General features: G+C 47.5%; 1 protein-coding gene across 2 annotated transcripts in view; it reads left to right on the top strand.

The window, feature by feature from the left end:
- Positions 1–23321, top strand: part of PRKCE (protein kinase C epsilon) — a 488826-nt gene that overhangs the window by 387588 nt on the left and 77917 nt on the right. For both annotated transcript variants that reach the window (XM_035001641.1, XM_035001640.1), the window contains one exon: positions 16098–16252. In XM_035001641.1, the coding sequence (XP_034857532.1) occupies positions 16098–16252 (155 nt within the window). The remainder of the gene's footprint in view (positions 1–16097; positions 16253–23321) is intronic.

Raw genomic sequence — 23321 nt, 5'->3', positions numbered from 1 at the left:
TCATTTGCTCATTTTCGCTACCCACAAGAGCAGCTGACTGCCCTTCTCTGACACCCCCAAATCATCTAAATATATCTATAAATGGAGTTTACATGAATGCCAGTTAATGATGTGTTACTTAATACTGACTCCCAGGCAGCCCAGAACCAGTGAGACTTCCTTTGCACGGAGGGCTCCTTCAGAAAATGGCAGTGGAGGATGATGAGAAGGACATCTTGGCCGCAGAGGCTTCAAACTGTAGCCGGAGGGATTTAGATTACCATCAGCAGCCTGCCCCAGAAGCAGAATCTTACCAAATGCTATCTCTCTTCTAGATTAGATAGGAAGAAGAATTGGGGAGATACTAGGAAACATTTTCTGAAGTCGGTTGTCCTGCGAGTTGGGGGAGCTGCAGACTGGGGGAGTGGGGGTTGGAAGGTGCCTCACTGGCCTATAATGGGGAGCACAGCCGACTACCACAGGAGACACAGTTACAGTGACCGAATGTTCTTTAGCTCTCTTGGGCTCTTTCTTTGGGCTCCTTAGTATTACGGGGTTTTGCTACTTGATGCTCACATGTCTCTCTTTGCTTGTGGAAGTCCCTGGCTCGGGGAATTTATGTTCCTTTGCAGGGAATTGAGGGGGCGGGAAAGGGGAGGGGGGCCTTATTTTTGACAGTGAGCTTAAGCCTTCTACAGATGTTGCTCTTCATTTTTAACCAGAGTACTAAGGAGAAAGTGTTGACTTTCTAACTGGCAAGACCATACTCTTAAGTTATTTGACCCTTGCACATTCTTAACCCTTTGGAATATTTTACTTAAGTTGTTCTACCCTTCAGAGCTAGGGTCGTAGAATATAGGATAATAATTCTCCGGGCTTCTTTTATTCGTAAAGGCAGGTAAAGGAGTTGGGGGGGGGGGGGAGGTGTTGATGTAATTCCTGGGTTATTTAAACCAAAAAGCCTACTCCTAAGGGAAGAGAAAAGGGGACAGCAACTGCCCAAGACCTGCTCCTTGGAAGAATGCTGTGCATCTAGTATCCAGGGGGACAGGAAATGTGTCTGTGGATGAACTAAGCAACACTTCCCTGAATCTCAAGGAGAAATAGTGTTTGGGGTTTGTCATAGTTTCTAGCACACTCTAGAAATAGCTTCTCTCCCGACACGTGAATACCTGCATCACTCCTTGCAAAGACTTTTCTCTGATTTCCCCAGTCGACCTTCCATCTTACTATCTGTCCAGGGAAGCTCCACAGTTGGAAAAAGATCACAGCCATTTGGGGGAAATGATGTCTTGTTCTTCTCATCTGAAGAGCCGAAAATTATTTGTGTGTGAGGACAAGAGAAGTTCAGAGAAGATCTGTCGTAACTAAATTTGGAGAAATTACTTTTCAGATTTTAGCACACCCCCTCTTACCTTCTGATTCTAGAATTGAGATACTTCTGACAGGTCTTTGTTTTATCTTAGTGATCAAGATCTGATGTCACTAAGAGGTCAGAAGCATATGCAAAAAAAGAACATTTAAATATTTTCTGATTGGAAAATTACCCTGAAATACCTTTATTATATTTCCAAGCCATACATGACCACAGGTACTTTGAGTCATGCTGCTGATTCCAGGAAGGTGTTTGCACAAGTTGAGAAAGTAGAAGGGGCCAGTTGACACATGCTTTAGCAGATGGCATTGTCTCCTTAGAAGCTAAGGCCCCCTTGCCTTATGCATAGCGGCTGGAACGCCGCTCCCGAGTTTGTCATAACTATCTCTTCTGAGACTGTATTGCTCCCCTCCCTGGCCCCAACCCTTTTGCAAAGACCCAGCAGCAGCCCTCCAGAAATCACTATTTCACAGACATTTCGAAGGGCTGCAAGCGGAGAGCTCAGCCACCATTTTAACCTTGGCATTCCCCTTGAGAGACTAGAGGAGTAGCAAGCCAGGACCTAGAGGAAGGACATGGAAGTGGTAAGGGGCTTCAGGGGTCTGTGGGGAGATGAGCTAGCCCTGTACAAGATCGAGCGAGGGGGAAGCATCTATAAACTCCCTTTCCTGTCTTGTGTTCTTTCCCCTCTGTCTCTGCATGCACGCTGTCCATTTGAGTGCCGGCTTGGCTAAAGTCACCCCAAAGGAAATGTTGCAGTAATAAGAGTCACCTACCTTTATTTCGATCTTGATTTTCTTCCCTTCCTTTCTTTTCCCCAAAAATTTATGAATGGAGGTAGATAAGCAGAGGTTGAATTGGCTAAGGCTGTCGGTTGCCTCTTAATATTCCAGTCTCGGGGGAAAGGGGGGCAAAAGACTGCCTACTCTAAATAGAAATCCTAGACCCATTTTCATTTAACAACTTTATATTACTCAGTACCTTGTGTTCAAATAAATTGTGAAAATAAGTGATTTCTAGTGCTCGGGGCATTGTCTGTGAACTGATCTGCCTGTGTCTCTCATAAATTTTCCATTTGGATGATCAGAGCAGGGCAGAAGATTTTTAGGCTACAGGCAGCTGTTGTCACTGGTGGACCCTGGGTTGTGGGTACATGGGAACTCTGTCCAGGGCTTCGTGGCATGGAGGAGAAGAGCTAGTTCTGTGGGTGAGGTCTGCCTGGGGTTGGTGGGAGCTCCTGCAAGTTCTGTCGGTGCTTCTGCTTTAACCAAGTTGGCAGAGTTTTATCTTACCCAAACAGAGGTACACAGCAAAAGAAAACTAATTTGGGCAATTAGAATTGGTAAATCTGAATTAGGTGGAATATGTTCAGAAAGATGACATTATATTGCGTGCATGGAAAGGAATTAGAACAGCTAACACCTTGCTGCCAGGGAGAGGTTGGTTCCTCAGAACCTTCCATGATAAAAAGATAAGGGTAATTTTAATTAGCGCAGTTGCTAAATAAATCGGTGCTGGTGATGTGCTTAAAAATTTGTGTTCTTCAGTTACACATTTTTCATGCATTTGAATTGGCCATTAATTGGCCAAGGAAGGCATTTCTTCTTAAAGATAAATTTTCAGTTTACTCCTGTTCAAGATACTGCAATATCATATTTGAACAAATGCCAAACGCACTATATAACGCGGCCTTGTCCATCAAAATAATTTGGTTCAAAGAGTTCAGTCTCATGGAAAAGAAGGGTATTAAAGCAGTGGTCTAGAACCCTGAGCACCAGCCTGAGAGGCAGCTTGGATGGTACCTGGAAGGGTGGCGGTGAGAGGGGGTGCCTGGCAGCTTAAGGCTGTGAGTTCTCTGCCCTCTTGCAGTCTTGCCCATGTCTGCTGCATGTTCAGCGCCTATGCAGATCGAGGCCCAGCCCACGCGGTACAAGAAGAAACACCAAGTGTACTCTCAAGAGTAGATGTGTCTTGGAGGTCTCCGAGAACAGAGAGGGAGAATGGGCAGTGTGTGTGTTGGAGGCACGCTGCCTTGCATTTTTGTAAGTGTGCAGAAAATATCTGCCAGAGATGGACTGGCATTTGTGAAATCAAGGTACCAAACTTAGGATTCGCTGGGCAGAGCCCCAAGGCTCAAAGATGCAGGAGTGCCCATCGTTATGAAGCCAGTGCACTTCAAGATACTTACTTCGTTTTCCTCTGATGAGGCAAACCAAGAATCGGACGCAGAGTAGAAGAACAGTAAAAGTCATGTGAATCTGGGAATACACCTCTTTTCCAGGCATTTATTTAGAGTTTCCTGGCATTGGATTGTTTGTAGGTCAGTATTGCAAGAGAATGCACATTTTTTACATAATACTGTGGTTGGAAGCAGTGTTTCCTTACCAGTTCACTGATTACTTCACTAAGTAGGAATTAGTCAGAAGGCAATTGAAAAGTCTTTTGTTTTCATTGTTCATAAGAGACTCTGGTGGTTTGCCTGCACTTTACATCATTGGTGGGTAGATCGCCCCTATGGAATTCTTAAAAGAAGGGTCATGAAAGTGGGTGACTTCAGCTGGTCTGTAGAGAATGAAGAGAAGTAATCTATTTGGGTGAGCCTCTTCAGTGATCAGCCATCTAATTTATAAGCATGCCCACTCTGCTAGGTCCAGTAAAGGATTCAGAAAGAGACCCTGAGAGCCACTCTATGAACCAAAACCATAAAACAATGCTGAATTGGGTTGTCTAAAGTCATAGTGCTCACCCACCTAGTAATTCAGATAATCTTAGCTGAGCAGAACCAAAATTATATTAAATGCCTTGACCTATAAGTCTAATTAATCTGTCATGATTTATTGATGGACTCTTGTAGGCAGGGTATAAGTCCTGCTCTCGTGGACCGAAAAAGTCCAATTGAAGAAGTAGGCTAGAAAAACAACACTATATATGCCAGTGGTAGAAGTTGTAACGTACAGGATATGATTAATCATCCCTTGCGAGGTTTAAAGACTGCAGTGAGTTCACCAGAGAAAGAGGTCTCGAAATGCTGTCTTCACTGGAGAAGGCGTCGCCAAGGAGGAGGAGAACAGGAAGTGTTTCGTACGTGGAGAGGAGGCACGGGAAGCAGAGTTGCCTGGATGGTTCGGGAGCGACCCAGAGCAAGGACTGGTTGTGAGATGAAGACAGAGCAACTCCAGTAGGAGGCAGTGAAATAGGCTGAAATTTAGATTCCTGCCAGATGGGGAGCTTCTACCGTGAACGCCTCAGAACGCAATCCCTGGACTAGCAGTGCAGCAGCCGCGCGGGAACCTGCCAGAAGGGCAGAATCTCGGGTCCCAACCTGGACCCACAGACTCAGAATTCTGGGGTATGTGGTCCAGGAATCTGTGCTTTTAAAAACGTGTCCATTTGGTTCTTCTGCAGTTTGAAAAGCACCACGAGGGATAGTTTGGGCTTTGTTCCAAAGGACAGTGGAGACCCATTGAAGGCTCTGGAGTAGCGAAGTGGCACGTTCTTTAGTGAGCTAGCAAACCAAGGCCTTGGGGAAGCGGTCTTCCACACGTACGCTTCTTCAGTGTTCTCACTTACCGTTCTCACTCCCCTGCTAGTCACCAACCTGCACGATAAAACCACTCCAAATTGCCAGTCAAGGAACTGTGGGAGCTGAAGGCATATAACTGCTCTTTGAAGTGGTTTCTGAAAGCTGAGGGTAGGTCTTGTCTGGGTAGTGATGTGGTGTGCATCTATGGTATATTTTGTAATTAGGGGTTTTATTGTAATGTGTGTGCTTTGCAAAAAGTGATTTAAATCAGTGACAATAACAAACCCCTATATGGTGCTTTATAGTTTAAAAACACAGTATGATGGACTGATGGGAAACGTGTCCATCACTGAGCCACATGCGGCCACCGAACGAAAGGAGGCTTGTGAATGAAAAACTAGAACTAGTATTTTCCTTAGCGGTTCTGTTTTTTTTCTAGACCGAGCACCCGCGGTAAGGATAATCTATTTTAATTTTCTGTCAAGTGGCTACCATCGAATCTCGATTTGGTAGTTGGGAAAGCCAATGCCTATGTCTGTCCAAGTTCACACAGCCAGGAAGTGGCTGAGCTAGGACTCGAACTCCGGCCAGAGGCCAAGCTGGCACCACTACACCATGCAGGTGAGGGTGTGGGCAGAGGAAGCTACCAGAATGTTAAAAAACACCCACTGACCAAGTACCACAAATAGGCCTTGACTGCAGTCAAGTCCTGACCCATTTCATTCGAGGTTCTCAAGCTCCCGAGTCTTTTTTTTTTTCCCCTCATTTGTGGCATTAATGCATCTGTTTAGATAATGGATTTCTACATTTTAAAGAAACCAGCATCCTATCCAAATTAAAATTGTTGGCCCTCAGCCCATGTCAGAACTGCAGCTCATCCTGAAACTCCCCCCTTGCTTTGTCTGTACCGCCACCTTTCCAGGTCATTAAGAACGAAAGGTTTGTGACCAGATTAAACACAGGCTGTTTGTGTTCTGCTTTTTGAGCACCTGCTGGTTGGAGTCCGTGCCCCTAGATTTTTAGAAACAGCACCTGCCGGAATTTAGCACCTTCTTACGATAGCACAGCCATGCTTAAACGTTTAGTTCCTTGGAGAGGACCGTGTGCTATCATGCCAAATATTTATAAGTGTATCTCCCCACGCTGCCTGGCATTCTGAGTAAACCTGGACAGAAGTGTGGAGATCAAAGAATGTAATAATCAAAAACCCTCCCTTCACGCTCTATCTGCCATCAAATGAAAGTATTAGTGAAGTGGTATGGAAATCCTCTTGAGCCTGCCTGCAGCCACCGGCCCTGCCAGTCACGATTTAAAACAACGTGACTGAGCGCTCAGAATCCTCGGGGTTGAGTTGTGTGCGTACCTTAGTGTATTACTTCCAAGTTGCCAGTTTCCCCCAGATTAGCACATTGTCATTTCGGCTTTATTAAAGAAGTCAGGACATGAAAGGGTAGATTTAGCACAGTGGGGATGTCAGCCACGCTTCCTTGCCGTCATGGGGTGGCGGCTTTGGTAAAGGCAGCCATGCGTGTGAATCCACTCCCACTAAGAGTCAAGCCGAGTGGGACTGAGAGAGAGGAAAAGACAGAAGTACAAGGATGCAGCAAAACCACAGCTCTCCAGCCCCGGGTGGGAACTTCGGGCCCTTGCTTTGCCGTCTTAGGGCCTGACGGTTGCAAAAAAACACAACACAGCCGGGTATCAGCGACACAGTAAGTGCTCTCTCATGGCATTACTGGAATGGCGTGGATGAGCCCAGCGTGGTGTTTAAGCATTGTAGGGATGCAGCCAGGTGCAGGACACAAGACCCTGGTCACTCTAGGGGACACCTCCTGTCGTGGAAAACCATGGTTTTCCCGAGGGCGCACTCTGTCTGTCAGAGTGCTAGGGTGGAAGAAGGCTGGAGACCATTGGTCCAGGAATTTACAGGATCCTTTTACATAGGATCAGCTCAGACTGCAACCCCCTCCCCCCTCCCTGCCAGGAGGTGTGAGGGGGAAAGCTTTTCTTTTGTCACTTTTCGTGTGATCAACCCGAATATTTCCACCTAAGCAGGTTATGTGTTTCTCCCACAATCAAAGGGAAATAATGATGTACCTTCTCCACTCAGAGTCAGCTACCTCGTATTTGCTTATCTTTAAAACTGTCACAAGAACTTTGCATAATCTTTGGAAAGAAAAGAAAGGTAAGAAAAGAGGGACTATAGTGATGCTGATAGCTGGTTGTAAAGGGAACAATTCGGTTAACTGGTCAGTCCTTTTGTATGCCCAGGATTGAAGAAAGTTTCCTTGATTGCTTTTTGCTGAATGGACTTGGTCACTTGACCACTAACGTGGGGATATTCTAATCCTCTGGTTGGTGAGCAGGATTTCTGGCTAAATAGAATTAAGCAAGCAAAGAAACAAAAAACGCAGCTAGCGAAACAGCAAACACAATAGCAACAGCAATAACATGCTCAAGGGTTGACCTAACCCAGGACCACAGGCTTTGTTTACAATGGTAGTAGGTGCATGAGCCTCCTGGAAATCAGACCTCTGTAGGTACTTCTGTATGACCTCTGTATGACCTCTGTATGACCTCTGTAGGTACTTCTTCTTTTGTTGGGTGCAGGAAATAATAAGATGACAGCTAAGTTTCTGGAATCAGGGCAGCAGCTCTCTGGGCTGCTTCAGTCCCGTGTGGGGTCCATCTCTAGGATCTGAGCTGGAGACGGGCAGACTTGGTTCTTCTCACTGAGCTGCACATGCACTGAGCCTAGACAAGATGGGGAAGCACAAGAAAGCGATGTCCTGAGCCCCAGCTGTTGGCACTTATGACCTAATGGACTCACAGGAAGGCTTATGTGTGGGAAACAATCAGAGTTTGATGCCGTTACACACTGGATTGGGAGGACCAGCCTGAGCTCATGGGAAGAACATTGGTAAAGGACAAGATTATGATGTGGGCCTTGGCTGGGTTGGGAAAATGGGATTAGAACAAGAATACTTTTATTCCTATGCTTGAAAACACTTAGAAGGAACATTCTATAGGTCCTTAACATTGGCTTCAAACAGCTGACTACTGGTGACAACAGGCTCCAATGAGCAGGCGATGTCTTCTTCCGATTTAGAGTATCTCTTGGTATCATCAAGGACCGATTTGGCCTATGTCACCATCTTGACCAGGTTCTGGGTGGGCAACAGGCACAACCCAGAGCCTGAAAGCTCTGCTGGATGACCAGACCTCTAAGTTGGGCAGATGAGGGAGGGTCAAGGTTCCTGATGCCTTCCTGCTTTCCTGGAGCCCAGGTCAACAGCCAGGGACAGAGGATGATAGCCCGATGCATCACCCCAGGAGTGGCACTTGATGAAGAAAGCAGCTGACTCAGGAAACCAGGAGGAAGCAGGAGGAAGCTGGGTACTGCGAGGTGATGCTGAGGTACCAGACATTGATCCTCTGATGATGGGATGGACTAAAAGAGAGAGCCTCAGCCAAGCCACACCACTGTCCTTTTCACTGGCTGTGTTCCCCATCGAAACCCTCTTGATTCTGTCATTTTCAAAACGGGAACTAACAGTAAGCTGTTACTCCCACTTGACTTCAGACACTGTCCTTGTTCAGGGCAGGAGGTCACCCCGGTGGTCAACATCATTGACACGTAACCTATTTGGGGGCTGTTCCCGCCATACTGTCATGTCATGTCAAAGAGTCTTCTTTCTCAGAAGAGGTTGAGGACCCTGTAAAAGGAAAGTATTCTCTGATGCGTTGAAGGCAGACCCTTCCCCTTGCCCCTGGCTTTCACACAGATGATAGCGTGTGGGGCAGGTTGGCAGTGACTTGAAGTTGTTCTCTGAGCAAAGTTCAGCTCTAATCAGAGGCAGGAAGTGTTTATTTGAGCTTTATTGGGTGAGTCAGTTTGCTACATTTTAGGTCCCTTTAAACGTGGGGCATCCTGTGTACGTCAAATAATCATAGTTTCAAGCAATTGGAAACAAATATCAGATGCAAATGAATGAAGTGTAGACCTTCCCAACCAGCAGACTCTTATGCAAAATTTTTACTGTTTGGCCAATTCTGATTAGGTTAAGGCTTTCCCACATGAAAACGAGCATCTCCCCTTTTACCCAAAATAGGGTAGACTCTTCCCTCAATGGCTTCTAGAAGATCATCATAAGACACAACCCTGTGAAAATCCACTCTGTATTTTCCCTACTACCATTTGTGTTGGTGGAATTGGTTATTGCTGTAGGAATTTGGCTGAGATAAATCTGAACTTGGGGAAACATCACACCAAGGCCATGACACTGGAGTAAGGCCTCGGAACAGTGGGAGGTGGAAGGAGGGGAAGGCCTATGAGAAGAAGGGCTGACGATGTGTGAAAATGATTTTTTTTAACATTATTCAGGTGATAATTATTTTTGTTATTGCTTAGGGAAACTTACCCCAGTAATCATAGTTACTATCCACACGAGACTCTCCTTCTCTATTAACTGAGAGGTAAGTCTCCAGTAAGAAGAAGGGTGTTTACTATGACGAGGGCTTGCTGGCTTTGTGGGGAAATAAAATGGTTTTGGTTAGGTTTCCCAGGGTGGTTGGATCTTGCCTTTGGTTCTACCAAGGAGGTGTAATAGAGAGGAGGGAGAGTGCCTGTTGTTTGTTCTTTTTAAAAGATGATGAAACGTTGAGGACAGGACAGTGGAAATAGGGAAGAAATGGAATAACTTCAGGCTGCCTTCTTCCACTCCATCTTGAATTCTGCTTCCAGAATAGTTTTGCTTTAGGTCAGCTTTAATCATGCCATTTTACAACTCAGAAGATTTCTGGGGTTCTTTGCTTCCTACCTGTGTTTTTTAGAACCTCCCCGCCTCGCCCGCTGCCACCACCAATCTGTCTCCTTCCTACCTACATCCAGAATTTACGAGCAGTTTCCTAGATAGCAAGTTTTTTTCGCCAGCTCAATCCCACCCTCCCCATCCCCGCCCTGTGGTGTCCCTTTCCACTTACCTCTTCCTTGAGGGCTGTTCCTTTAACTTGCCAGGACTACTTCTCTCTCGCCCACATCCTAACCCTAATTCAGATTTGTGTCAACCAAATTCCTATATTGCAACGGCCAGTTCCACCAGGACCAGTTCTAGTACGGAAAATAAAATATAGAAAGGGTTTTCCCATGACGGTTTCCTATCATGATCTTCTGTAAGTGCTAAGGCCTGCATGACAGACAATTACTCTGTATGGATTAACTAAGTAAGACCCAGATACCTAGGTTTCACAATCTGATTCAATAGAGGAGGGTTTCGCACATAACCATAGAACGTTTTGTGTTGCTTTTTTGTGGTATCCCATGTTCAATTCCTACTTCTTAGAAACCAAAGCCATGGCTTATGGCTTATATCATCTTTCATATCCCCCAGGGACCCACCCCAGGGCTGGGCACCCAAGAAAGACCTGTTGAATTGATAGATTAAATGATGCGAACATGGAGGGGAGCGAGGAGATGTCACAGAGTGTGAAGTGAGGACCCATGATTCCCTTAGATGACGCACAGGAGAAATTGTTCATCCCGTCACTGGCACATCAAAGGCAGACTGTTCCAAGTCCCATCTTTTGTTGGGCGCTCATGTGAAATTGATTCAAAAGTGATAGAATCTCTGCACATATAAACAGCTCGCAAATGGTGGGGAATGTGCATCCAAACACATCCAATTGGCAGGACATGTGGTGCTGCTGAGAGGAAGCCTCTGGCTATCCATCACACCTTGAAAGATGAACAGGGCAGGCCTAGCGTTCCCTTCAAAGGCAGGAAAGGTTAGCGCTCTGGGAAAACAGAGCCCAATGGGAATTTCAAATACACGGTGTGGCCCTTCCGGCTTGTAGGTCATGATTAACTATTCTTACCCTAAATGGCCATGACATATAATCTCTTTCCTAATTTCATTATTTTACTTACTATCACAGGACCGTAACTTTTTGGACATTCAGGTGAGATTAAGGGAGGAGAAGGTGGAATAAGGCTTTTAAAATCTTTGATTACCTCAGAAAACATATTTGCTTACTTTACCAGGAAGTTGGGTTTTTGTTTTGTTTTGTTTTCTACTGATGCCAAGAGGGGATTAATGACTAGCTGCTGGGTCTGCCAGCTTTCTTTTGATTTCAGTTTATGTAATTAAGCAGTTCCCAGAATGACTTAAGGTTCTCACTCACTCTGCATCAAAACATGCTTCTCAGATGTGTTAGGTGTGGAGGTCAGAAAGGATCCAAACTCCCTGAATGGAGGGAGGGGGAGTGAAAAATTGATCTGGCTTTGAACATCTGTCCCTCCAATTTAAAGAGGGGTGATTCTGCTTGGGGGCTGTGCACATTGAGGTATATTGAGTAGAAAGCAGGTTTCAGCGGAAGTTCAAAATGAGCTAATGTTAGACTAACTCCAAGTGAGGTTAACAACAGGAATAACACAGGGAAACCAGCTCTGGTTCACTATTGAATTTCCAGCAACTAGAGCTTCATGTGTGGTGGATGTTCAAGAACTCATGCATTTGACAAAGACGTACCGGTAACCCTCTGTATACCGGGCTCAGTTCTCGTTGCTGGAGATCCAGTAAGGGATTGACCCGACAAGAATCCCTCCCTCGGGATGCTCACACGGAGCGAATGTTGGATGAGCAGATTTTTATTGAGTGCCTCCTTAGTTACGGAGTTCAGAGCTGGTTGCGGGGTGGGGGAGGGGGGGTTGCTAGGAAGAAGAAACTGTGTTCCTCAAGGAACTGACCATCTCACTGGGAAGTGAAGACACTGCCCATGGAACGAAAGAACTGTTTAGAGTTGTAACTGAATCCAGGGTGCTGATACAGACAGACCCCCATGCGGGCAGACTGGTCAGAATGGGTACTCATTTCCCGATTCCGCAGGCAGGCGGCTCTCTGCAGCAGGCTGACTTGTCTCTAGCTCCTTAAGCAGTAAGAGTTTGCAGCTGCAAAAATCAGAGTTCCCTTTGGTTCCCTTTCTCCCTTCCAGCCCGTAACCTTTTTTCATTCTTCCATCCACACGATGATTGTTTTTAAAGGGAATTATATATAAAAAAAAAAATAATAATAAAGGGAAGCTTTTCTTTTGGGCTCAGGCTAGTTCCCTTACAAACTAATAGGGCAGAATTTCTAACAGTTCCTGCCTTCATGAAACAGACAGACAGCCGGGGGAGAAAGACATGAGTCAGTTATGCAAATCAAACCTCCTTAATGCTACAGGGGAGAACACAGCATATAATAATGAGATTTGACCTTGTCAGGGAAGTTAGGGACAGCTTCTTAGAAGAAAAGACGGCTGTACTGGAATCTCAAGGATGAGGAGGGACTAACCAGGGGAAGGGAGAGGGGAAACATTCCAAGCAGAGGGAATAGCATAAGCAAAGGCCCTGTGGCCAGAGGGAATTTGCTGTTGGGACAGAGGGAACCAGAGGTGGCTGGAAGGGAGACGACTCAGAAGAAGGTAGATTGGGCAGATCATAATAGGCCATCAGGCATATTAAGGAGTTTCTTATTTATTCCAAGAGTAATAGGAAGCCCTTAAAAGAATAATCAATAGAGAAGAGGGAGGGGGATGGGTTACACTCAGATTTTCATTTCAGCAGGGTAACTGCCTGTAGTGTGATCCGCATTTGCTAGGGGGACTAGTCAGTGTGGGGAGCATTAGGAAGAAGGCACTTGTTAAGAATCTAGATGAGGTGATAATTAATTACTTGGACCAGAATGGTGGCCCTGAGCCGAGGCAGGCAGAGACTAAAAGAAGTAGACAAATGTAGCAGGTACAAAATAGTCAGTACACAAGTACAACAGGGAGGAGCAACAGGGCTTGGTGATGGATGTAAGGGATGAGGGCGAGGGAGGTACCCGGAGTGAGTTTCAGGTCTCTGGCTTGTGCACAGGCGCCTTGGACGAGGACCGGTTCACTGGGGGGAAATTACCGAGTCAGCTTTGAACGTGTTGGGTTGAGTGCTTTTTGGCATCTAGAGGGAAATGTCAGAAATTCGGTTGGAAAGGGGCGCCTGGGTGGCTCAGTCTGTTGGGCATCTGCCTTCGGCTCAGGTCATGATCCTGGGGTCCTGGGCTGAAGCCCCACATCAGGCTCTGTGCTCAGCGGGGAGCCTGCCTCTCCTTCTCCCTCTGCCTGACGCCCCCCCTGCTTGTGTGCTCGCTCTCTCTCTCTCCCTGTCAAATAAATAAATAAATAAAATCTTAAAAAAAAAAAAGAAACGCAGTTGGATAAATGGGTACGCGGCTTGGAGGAGAAGTCTGACACGGAGGTTGACGTTCGCGGGTCACCTGTGCCGAGCGAGGTGCATTAGACACTGTGGGTGTGGATGAGACTGCTCAGCCAGGACAGAGTGAGGAAGGGGGGGCCCTAGAGCCCCCTGATGGCTGGGGAGAGAAGCCCGCACGAGCAGGCCCAAGACCACCTGCCCGAGACATGGGGAGGAAACTGGCCTGAGAGCCAAGGGAGCCAAGTGTTTTTTGGAAGAGGAAGTGCTCCGGGGAAAAATACTGCTAAAAGGACGGGAAGGGAAGACTTGGTGATGGTAGCAGCTCTATGCCATTGGTGACAATAGGATGAGGCCACCTTCCCGGAGCACCCGTTTCGAACCTGGCACTTTGACATATAGTATCATCCCCATAAGACATCTGTAAGGCAGGTCCTCTATCATCCGCTTTTTACAGATGAGAAAACCGAGCACAGGGAGGAAGTCATTTGCCTGAGCTCACCTAGCCAGTAAGTGACAGAGTTCGGTGGGAGCCCTTCTTTGTCACTCCACAGACCCTGTTCTTAAATGCTGTGTGTCTAGGGTTGGTGGGATCAAAAGCAGCCGGGGAGCACAGGAGGGTGTAGAGAAGCGAGGTTTTCTCCTCTGGAAAGCCTTGGATTCCTTCAAACAGAGCCGAGGAAAGACGGCATTGTTGCTGAGGCCCACATCCAGCTGGGCCACGCGACAGGGCATCCCAGAGGCCATCTGATGCTGTGGCTCAGCTAGATCGGGGCAGTGCTGGGCGCACGCTGCAGCTGCCCTTTGGCCCCCAGCGCTCTGGGGCCGTGGTTCTCAGTGGGGCCAGAGAGGCCGATGCTCCGATTCACCACCCCGGGGCTTCCGAATCGAAAACTCGGGGGTGAGGGGCGGAATCCGTGTTCTCACAAGTCTTCATGTGATTCCCATGCACAAGCTGGAGAACCCGTGTTCTTGGGAGATCCTTGCAAACAGAAGAAGGAAAATTTAAATGATTTCTAATCCATGTATCTCTCGGACACCAAACACCTTGGCAGAACCCAAATGGAAGCGTGGTTCTGAACCCGGGCTGCACACTGCAGTCCCATGGGGAGCTTTGCGCACGACCGATGCCTGAGGCCCACCCTCAGAAATTTTGGTCTCATGGGGCTGGGGTCAGCCTGAGCATTCGGTTTTTGTAATGAGGATTTGAATGGGGAATGGGTGATTGAGGGAATGGCTGACAAGGCAGCCTATGTACTTTTGAGTCCAGAATCGTACTCTGGGGAGAAAACGGGGCAGACCTTTAAGGGGAAGGAAGACAAATGGAAGAGAAGGTAGACCGTAGGCCCTTTGTGAGTATCAGTATAGCTTGAATAAATTGGGAGACTGTCAGGCAGAAGGTAGTCTGAATTCGTAACAGTTCTTAACGATGGACTTATTTTCAAAGCAATGCCAATAATAAATATGCTATCACAGCTGCTTCATGAATAAAGAAGGAGCATGATCACCTCCTCCTGGCAGCTTCACTTAGACTCTGTCTATACGTTAAGAATGTGCTCACCCCTCTGGCCTCCCCAGCGTTCCTTCCTCCCCCGCTGACCTGCTCAGCCCCTACCCTCGGCATTCTCACCCTGTCCCCAAATCCTGGGATTTGTTCCTGCCCCCCACCCCCGCCTCCTTGTTGTCTCAGGCCCTAGCTCTGTCCAGAATCGTCCGTGGCCCCCAGTTTAGAGAGCCCACCTTTCTCTTGCTCGTTCATCTTTAAGACACTCTGCTCCTGTTTTGTTTCCTTCTCATTCTGCCCATTTCCCCTTCACCACCCTTGGCTCCTAAGTTCTGCAGGGGACAGTGCTGGCTTGCCATTCTTTGCCTCCCGCCCAGCACAGCACCCCACACCTTACAGGCTTGGGAAATAGTAGTCAGAAAGCTGCAAAAGTGAATTTCCATCCGTCTCCTTCACACATTGGCACTGAGTGAAGATAAAGAAGGCCCCTCCTCCGATGAGGTATGAGTGTGGTTGGGTCATTCGGAGGCCACCTTGAGGAAAGAAGCCATAGGAAATTCCCAAGATGGGTATCCCAGTAGGAACATCCTCCAGAGTGAAAAGTGTCCCACAGAAGGGGCCCTCGCAGCCTCAATAGCCCGTGGGACCTTGTAGTACTTTCTCAGGGCTGCCTTCACATATTACCACCACGTGGGGGCTTAAAACAATCTGAATCTATTCTCTCATTGTTCTGGAGACCAGAAGCCTGGAACCAGTGTCACTGGGCTGAAATCAAGGTGTCCATAGGGCCCTGCTCTCTCCCCAGGCCCTCAGGGGAGAGTCCATCCTTGCCTCTTCCAGCTTCTGGTAGCCGCCATGTTCTTTGGCTTGTGGCCACAGCACAGTCTCTGCCTCTGTGGCCACATTGCCCTCTTCCTGCTTCTCAAATCTCCCCCCTGCCTTTTTCTTATAAGGACACCTGTGATTGCTTTGAGGGCCCACCCTGGTGATCCAGAATAACTTGCCATCTCAAGATCCTTACTGTAATCACATCTGCAAAGTTCTTTTTTGCTGTCTCAGGTAACACTTGCACGTAAAGGGATTAGGACATAGATATCTGGTGGGGAGCCATTATCCAACCTCCCGCACATATAAAGGTAGCTGGAGCCTCCAAAGGGACAGCGACTTGTCCAAGGAAACACTTCAGGGTTGTCACAGAAATCAAAGACCCAGGTCTCCTTTCTGTCCGTTTTGGGCTTCCTCCACTAAGCTAAACTGATGTTCATAAAAGTAAAACAGAGAAAGAGATTTAAAATAATACGTCATACCCTAATCCGTGTGCTGTCTGGATTATCTGTCTTCTGTCTTCTGTCTGGATTTCGTGCTACCAGGATTCATCCATCTCTGCACCTTCTTCCCCCTTGGATTCGGGCTCAGGAGATGCTCTCTGGCCCGTGTGGAAGCAGCAGTGGAGTTACCTAAATGGCATTTTCTGCTCTCCTTTCAGGACCGCCTCTTTTTCGTCATGGAGTATGTAAATGGTGGCGACCTTATGTTCCAGATTCAGCGCTCCCGAAAATTTGACGAGCCTCGTTCCCGGTTCTATGCTGCAGAGGTTACGTCAGCCCTCATGTTCCTCCACCAACATGGAGTCATCTACAGGTAGCTCTTCCCTCCTCCTGCCTTTCGTGAAAGCGAAAAAATAAAGAATTCTCCAGACACTTGAACTGACTTTGGCTCCCGCCCAACTGGTCTCTTAGCAACCCGCTTTAGATGAGTTGTTTGTTCTAATTTGCTCGCAGAGGACTTTTTTGGGGGCTGTTTATCACTGTGAATGTTAATATTTGAATAGCCTCAGGAGATCTGACCCACCGTTTGTGCCAGTTTTGATTGAAAGCCCAAGCACAACATTTTAAAGGCTTGGCGCCGAGCGACCTTGGAGTGACCTTCATTTCTCTCCCTCCCCACCCTCTTCCTTCAACATCAGGGCATTCTCTTTACTTTTTCCTTCTGTGCCATGAACTTCCTCCCCTTCCCAACCTCTTGCCACTTCCTGAGTTTGTTTGGCTTTGTTGTCTCCAGCAGATAGAATCAGGAGGAGGAGGAGTTGCTTGGGGGTCTCTGGGTTTATGATTCGAGGAGGAGGAGGGGAAGGGAGCTAGACAATATCCAACAGGAAGTTACTGCAGATCATCCAGTCCCTCACTGCCGCCCTGTCCCCCTTCCAAGAAAACATAGAACACACACACACACACACACACACGCACACTCACACACTCACACACTAATTTTCCAGTAAGGGAGCGGGGCTATTTACGCAGGCTCTTCTGTGAGGTCAGGAGTTCTGGGAGGAGTAAATATTTATAATTAGCAACAAGGACACTAAAGTTCCTTGAGGTTTTCTCAATGACTGTCAGTTTCTTGACTTGGTTTTTGCCGCCGCCCTCCGCCCCCCACCTTTTTTCAATTGGGTAGAAGAATAGCTAGCTGGGTTCAACCCAGAACTTAGTCACTAGAACCTTCCTGACCCTCTCCTGGGAGCAGTGTTCTGACTAAATGCTCGTTGAGGGGTTCTGACCAACCCTCACCCCAGACTTCCTTTTTACTGACGACTCTTAATTTCCTCAAATATGCGTCTCTCTGCTCAAAAAGAGTCAGTACCTCCCCCCCAGCCTACAAAATAAAGCTCGAACTTTTCAGCCTGCCGGTCATGGTGCACCACACTGTGAGTCCCTGTATTGGTTTCCTCTTGCTGCGTAACAAAATACCACAGACTTAGGGGCTTCAGACAGCACCCACTTATTATCCCCCCGTTTCTGTGGTCCTGGAGTTCAGGCACGGTGCACCCTGGCCCTCGGCTTGGGGTCTCTCTGCTGTGATCAGGGTGTCAGGCCGTATGCTTGTCTAAAGTTTGGGGTCCTCCTCTGAGCTCACACACTGGTAGGCAGAACTCAGTTCCTTGCAGCATGTGGCTGGCTTCTTCAAGGCCAGCCGCAGAGAAAGCCTTTCCTGCTTGGAGTCTCTAACTCCAGGGAAGGCTTGGACCGTCTTTTTATAGGATCACTTGATTAGATTAGGCCTGCCTGGGACAATCCCCCTTTTGTTTAACTCATGATTAGGGACCTTTATTATATCTGCACAATTACTTTGCCCTGTAATGTCACATTATCGTGATAGGGACATGACATTGCCTTTTCCACCTTCTTTTGGTTAGAGGAAGTCCTGGCTTCCACCATACTCAGGGAGGGACTATGGGATTATAGCAGAGTGGGACTCACTGGGGCTCTGCTTAGGTTGTGTCTGCTACATCCTGGTACCCCTTTCTCTCTGCAGTCCCCGTAGCACCTTGTTTTGAACCCACCAAGGTTCTCAGCTTTTCTCAAACCCACCTGCCAATTCCCAGCTAGCCTGTGCTCATGCCCTCCTCAGACAGAGGCCTCACACAGTACTGCCTGCCCACACAAAGCCTGGTCCCACCAGCCAGAGCAAATTTCTCCATCACCCACGCTTCCGTCTGCAATTCGGGAATGAATGGGACCTGAGACTTTTGTTGCTGTGCCTACCACTGTCCACCTTGTGTTAGTTAGCGTTAGGCGTTGCTATGGATCCTTCACTAAGTTGCAAATGCCCTTAAGGACCATTTATTTACATATCTATTTTTTGTAAACCCCTCCATCATCTTGTTTTACACGCTCTTCTTGTCTTACACATAGTAAATAGTCAACAAATGACCACTGACTTCAATTAGTTTAAAACCCTAATCTCTGCTCCCAAAGCAGCTCACAAGCCCGTTGGAGATACAAGAGTTAGGTGTAGGAAGAGCTCAGCCATACTACAAGGCAGTACACTGTTAGGTGCCGATGACAGAAGAAGGACGGCCATCCTCTGAGACATCATTCCCCATTCCATCCCTATTACAGTGGGTATAACCATCCAGCATACTGGCAGGGATTCAGAGCGTTCCCTTAAGTAGCTTGCCCAAGGCCCTACTCGGTCAGTGGCAGACCTAGGAAGCCTAAGTGATTGATCAGCAAGCTCATGCTGTACACCAGGACATCTGTCACCCCGCCTTCTCAAGTTCAAGTCCAAACTCTTTGGCTTGTCATCCCAGGTACTCCAAAATTCGCTTCTCCCTTACATGTCTACTTCTCCCCTTTCCACTTCCCTCTCATCACACCTGTGAACACTTTTGTTCTGTTGGCTTCTATGAGCCACACTTTCCCCTCCCCCACACACACATTCCTTCCCACCTCCTGACCATTCCTTCTCAGTCTCTGTATGGCCTGGCCTAGCTGTAGCTCTCCTCCAACCTCCATTCTCTAAATGCTGGTTTTCCCCAGGGCCTTCATCCCTCCTTCCTCCTACCCTAAAAGTCCGACACGTGCGTGCTTTCAAATGACTCCTGTGAACCAGTGACCCTCTGTCACTACATCCAGCCCCCCAGTTATCCCCAGAACCCAAACAAGCTCTCTCCCCCAAGCCTCTCTCTCAAGACATGACCTCGGGGCCTTGTGCCTTCTTCCCAGGTGAGTTTGCAGTCTTTGACAGACTTGACTCTTTCACTGCCTCTCGGTTCTCTGCCCTCCTGTCTGCCCTCCCCCTCCACTGCTGCCCGCCATTCTTTGAAAGCACACGGTTGTCACACGCTCCCTTTTTAGCCTCCTTCAGACTCGTGCGTGCCCCAGGCCTGCCATGCACAGCTGTGTGGTCTGAGCACAGTGCAAGAGCCAAGGGCGCAAGCAGTGAGTGGTGGATGGCATCTAGGCCGGCTCTGCTGGTGTGGCTGGCTTCAGCCCAGGGAAGGGGTGCTTTTTCTACCCAGAGGAGATGGCTTATTGTGTCTCTCACAAAGACACCGTCTGTGCACACGGGGCTCTGGTGGCCCCCAATGATCTTGTGCCCCTTAACGCTGTTCCCTCCAACCATATATCCCACCCTCTAGGTGCTCCAAATTATTTGCCATTCTGCCCCCAATGCCATTCTTTTTCATTTCTCGGAGCCTTTGTCCCCCCGTCCTTGGAAATCCCTTTCTCCTAAGCTGTGTCTTGATCAATGAGTGGTTCCCAGTTCACATCCATGTTCTGACTGCCTCAGAGTCCCTGGTTTAAAAGGTACGGAGATTCCATAATACTGGAGGAGGGGAAATGGATAAGGATATTGGTGAGAGAGAAAACAGCCCTGAGTTTATGATTGCTGAGGCTACGTGATGCCCACGTGGGAGAGGGGGTCCACTGTCCTATCTACTGTTGTATGTGTTTGAAGTTTACCATAATTATAATATCTTTTCTTAAAAAAGAATAGCAATTCCAGGGTAACGTTCTAGAATTTTTGATTCAGTATGTCTGGAGTGGGGTTCAGGAATCTATATTTTTTTAAAGTGTTCCTCGGGTGACTTGGGGACCAGAGATGGAGAAAAATTCTATTCTGCCTCTGGGACTGTGTCAAGCGCCCCCGCTGATGTGAGGCTCTCCCGACCACCCAGCCTGTCCTGGGGATCATGCCTTCCCTCTATACCAGGCATTTAGCAGGTTCCCTTTGCAAATCTTAATGTTTTTACTTAAGATACCTCTTCTGTGATTGAGAACTCTGCACAGGAGTGCTTATCTGGTTGGCCTAGAACAATAGCCTGCTTATAGTAGGTGTTCACTAAATGTTTGTTCTTCTAGTCTCTAATGCTCCAGAGCCTTCCAGTCTAGTGGGTTGCTCCCTCCTAGGTGTGTACTTCTTAAAAGTCTGTGTTGGAAGCATTCCTAACTCCTTGACCCTAAAAGGCCCCCAATTTCTTCATAGCTCTCATTTTATGGGTTAATGAGGATGCTAGGATCTCTGTTTCCCATGTTGCTTTGTGTTAGGCTGCCGAAAAAGAGGATGAAGGGCAGTGTGTGTACAGGGGGCTGGGGAGGCCCGGAGTGTGTCTCCACCTCTTTGCCTCTGGCTATTCTGAAGCCCGGCCAGAGACCATGCTTTGTGCGATACAGGGGTTTATTTGGGAGATTGGCAAGGCCAGGTTTTGGAGGAGGAAGCTGATTGCTGGAGTGGAGATGGAATTTTCGGCCTTCCTGCTGGAATTTATACACACGCTAATTAGCAGCTAACTGGCCAGTGTTCAAGAATGAAGGAAAGAAGTCATTTCTCTGGCTGGTGGCTCACACTTTAAGGAAATCCCACACTGACAGGCAGGGCCCCCTTTCTTCTGGTCCTTGTCTGAGTCAGGTTCCAGCACCAGGCAGCCCAGGGTACCGTCTCTCTGTCCCCTGCCCGGTGTTCCTAGAATCCTCTGTGTGTTGTGGCAGACGCTGGCCCCATGTGTCCACTGCGTGTCCAGCCATGGCTTAAATAAAAAGACCTCTTCCCCTCCTTTACCCGCCCTTCCCTCCCCCACCACCAGACACAGTGAGAGGTAGAGGTTTTGAAGGGTGTAGGCCTCCGTTAAGAGTGGGTTCAGAGAACTTTCTCTTCCTCTACACCAGGCTTGCTGCCTGTCCATTTTCCCCTGAGACGCTCGGTTGGAGCAGCTGACTCTTCGAGAGCACCCCTCTCTCTGTGCAACACGAGACAGAGAGATGGTGTGAGCCGCCTCAGACAGAGAGGACAGCCGGGGGCCCTTAGGAAGATGAGCAAAGCCTTGGCAGTCAGGAATGTATCTTTGTATTCTTTCAGAGTTCAGAAGTCAGGACTCCTGTGGTGGAGGGTGGTGAAGAACGTGGCCTCGGTCACATGGCCAAGCGTCTTAACACTCCGTGCCTCAGTGTCCTCACCTATAAAATGGGAATGATAGTTGTATGTACCTATCTCATGAGGTTGTGGAGATTTTGTGATTTAATAGGCCTCAATAATTTTGAATAGTGCCTGCCACACAGTAGGTCCTCAGTAAAGGTTAACTATCTTATTGTATCTTGGTTTTTATTAAGATGGATTGAAAGAACATTGGAGATCTTTTATCCAGCCGAGCTCCAAAAGAGATTCCTGGAATCCTGTCAGAAGAATGAATTCCTTTCTTCCTTATAAAATTTAATTCCTTTTTTTATTATTATTATAAAAGTGGTAGTCCTAGGAAAAATAAAAATGTAAGCAGCCGAGAAAGGTATAAAATCAGCTTTCCCTTCACCAACCTTAGAGCCACCCAAGGTGAAACAGTGGAATGGGTTCTAGAGAATCCTTCAAGAACTCTTCTTGAGCAAGTTCCTGGACCTCTTTGAGACTGGCTTGCATTGACCCGGAGCTCAGACAATGCCTGCATTGTCTCCTGCATGCAGGAGCGGAGCGTGATTGCTCCAAGTCAGACTGAGGAGGCAGAGGTGAAGGATCAGAAAGCCAGCGGGGAATGACAAGGCATTTTCCTTCTGGGAAGGCTCATTAATGATTAACATCTCACGTGGAGCACTAAAATTTGGTCTTTATCTAGCACAGGGGAAGTATGACTTCTCCCTTAATTTTTCAGAAATTTCCATCTTTAGTGAACTGTCACCACCACTCCCCAATAGCCATCCTGCACTGGGGACCTGTTGTGCGCCTGGTTGCCCTAACTGGGGGCAGTGGGGAGCCACGAGGAGAGAGATGTCTCTGCTTTGGCCCACTCTAGATCACTCTATACTCAAGAGGTGCTTAGGAAAGGCCTTCCTTGTTGATGCTCATGTTCCTAAGAAGTCAAATAGGAATGAAGAGCATGGAACAAAGATTTAGGCAATACCTCCAAGGACCTAATAAACCTGAATCTTAAATGCCTTGTCCTCAGCGGGATAGGAGGACAAAGCCAAGAATGGGGGGCTTAGGAGGGGTTTCCCTGGACAGAGCTGGAGACATACTGAGGTCTGTAGCTATGCTCTGCAAGCCAGACCTCCCTGGAAAATGCACATGGAGTTGTGCTATAAACTGTAACCTTGTCTTCCTGCTAGTCAAAGAGGGAACGTGTGTGCCTAGCTTGGGAAATGATAGCCTGCCTCGATCCCTGGGATCATCTCCTGCCGTGGACACTATTCGGCATTTCCTGACTTGGGGAAGGGCTCTAGTTAAAGCCTGTGCTAACAAATGGAAAGTCTAATATTTAGATTCCTAGCTTCTTTCCCTACATTTTCAATTTATCTAATGCTAATAAAAGCAGAGGAGGAGGAAATAGAATGATTTCTTCCTTCTTCCTTGCTTCCTAATCTTCTGTGACCTGCCCTCAGAAAATCACTCAGGACGCTCTGGTTTCTTCTCCCCCACAGAGCGTTACCCTCCACTGTCAGCATTCCTCCGGCCATTCTAGAAAATGATATTGTGATATAACACTTCTGAGGATGTAAGGGCTGAGTGTGTAATGGGAGGGTGTTGGGAGTCTCCAACATTAGATCAAGCAATCTAAACCAACTCCATTTTCTAGATGTGGAACTTGAAACCAAAACTGGGCAGGAACTCACCCAAGTTTACACAGTGAGGTACTATAAAGCTTAGATGTTATTTTAATCAAAGATATACATAGAGATAAAGAGTCAAACCACTCTACAAGGAGCTTAAACAAATAAAAAGCTGTTTTCTGCCCTCCTTCCCATTCCCGCCCAGTTTCCTCTTCTAGGGAGACAACCATTTTCAGTTTTTTCAGCTGATGTTTTTGGTACGGACCTCTGTATTTCTGAATAAAATGCTTTTATTGTTACTTTTGTAAAACTTTATTTTAGGCATTATGTAGTGACTTTCCACTGTAGGAGTGAGAGCTTACTTCTCCGCCCCCCTCCCTACCTGCTCACTGCCC

The sequence above is a fragment of the Mirounga leonina genome, unplaced genomic scaffold (genome assembly GCF_011800145.1).
Source record: "Mirounga leonina isolate KUSES-001 unplaced genomic scaffold, KU_Mleo_1.0 Mir_125, whole genome shotgun sequence".
NCBI lineage: Eukaryota > Metazoa > Chordata > Mammalia > Carnivora > Phocidae > Mirounga > Mirounga leonina.
Note: the sequence above shows the minus strand (reverse complement) of the source record. Positions and strands in the feature narration are given on the sequence as shown.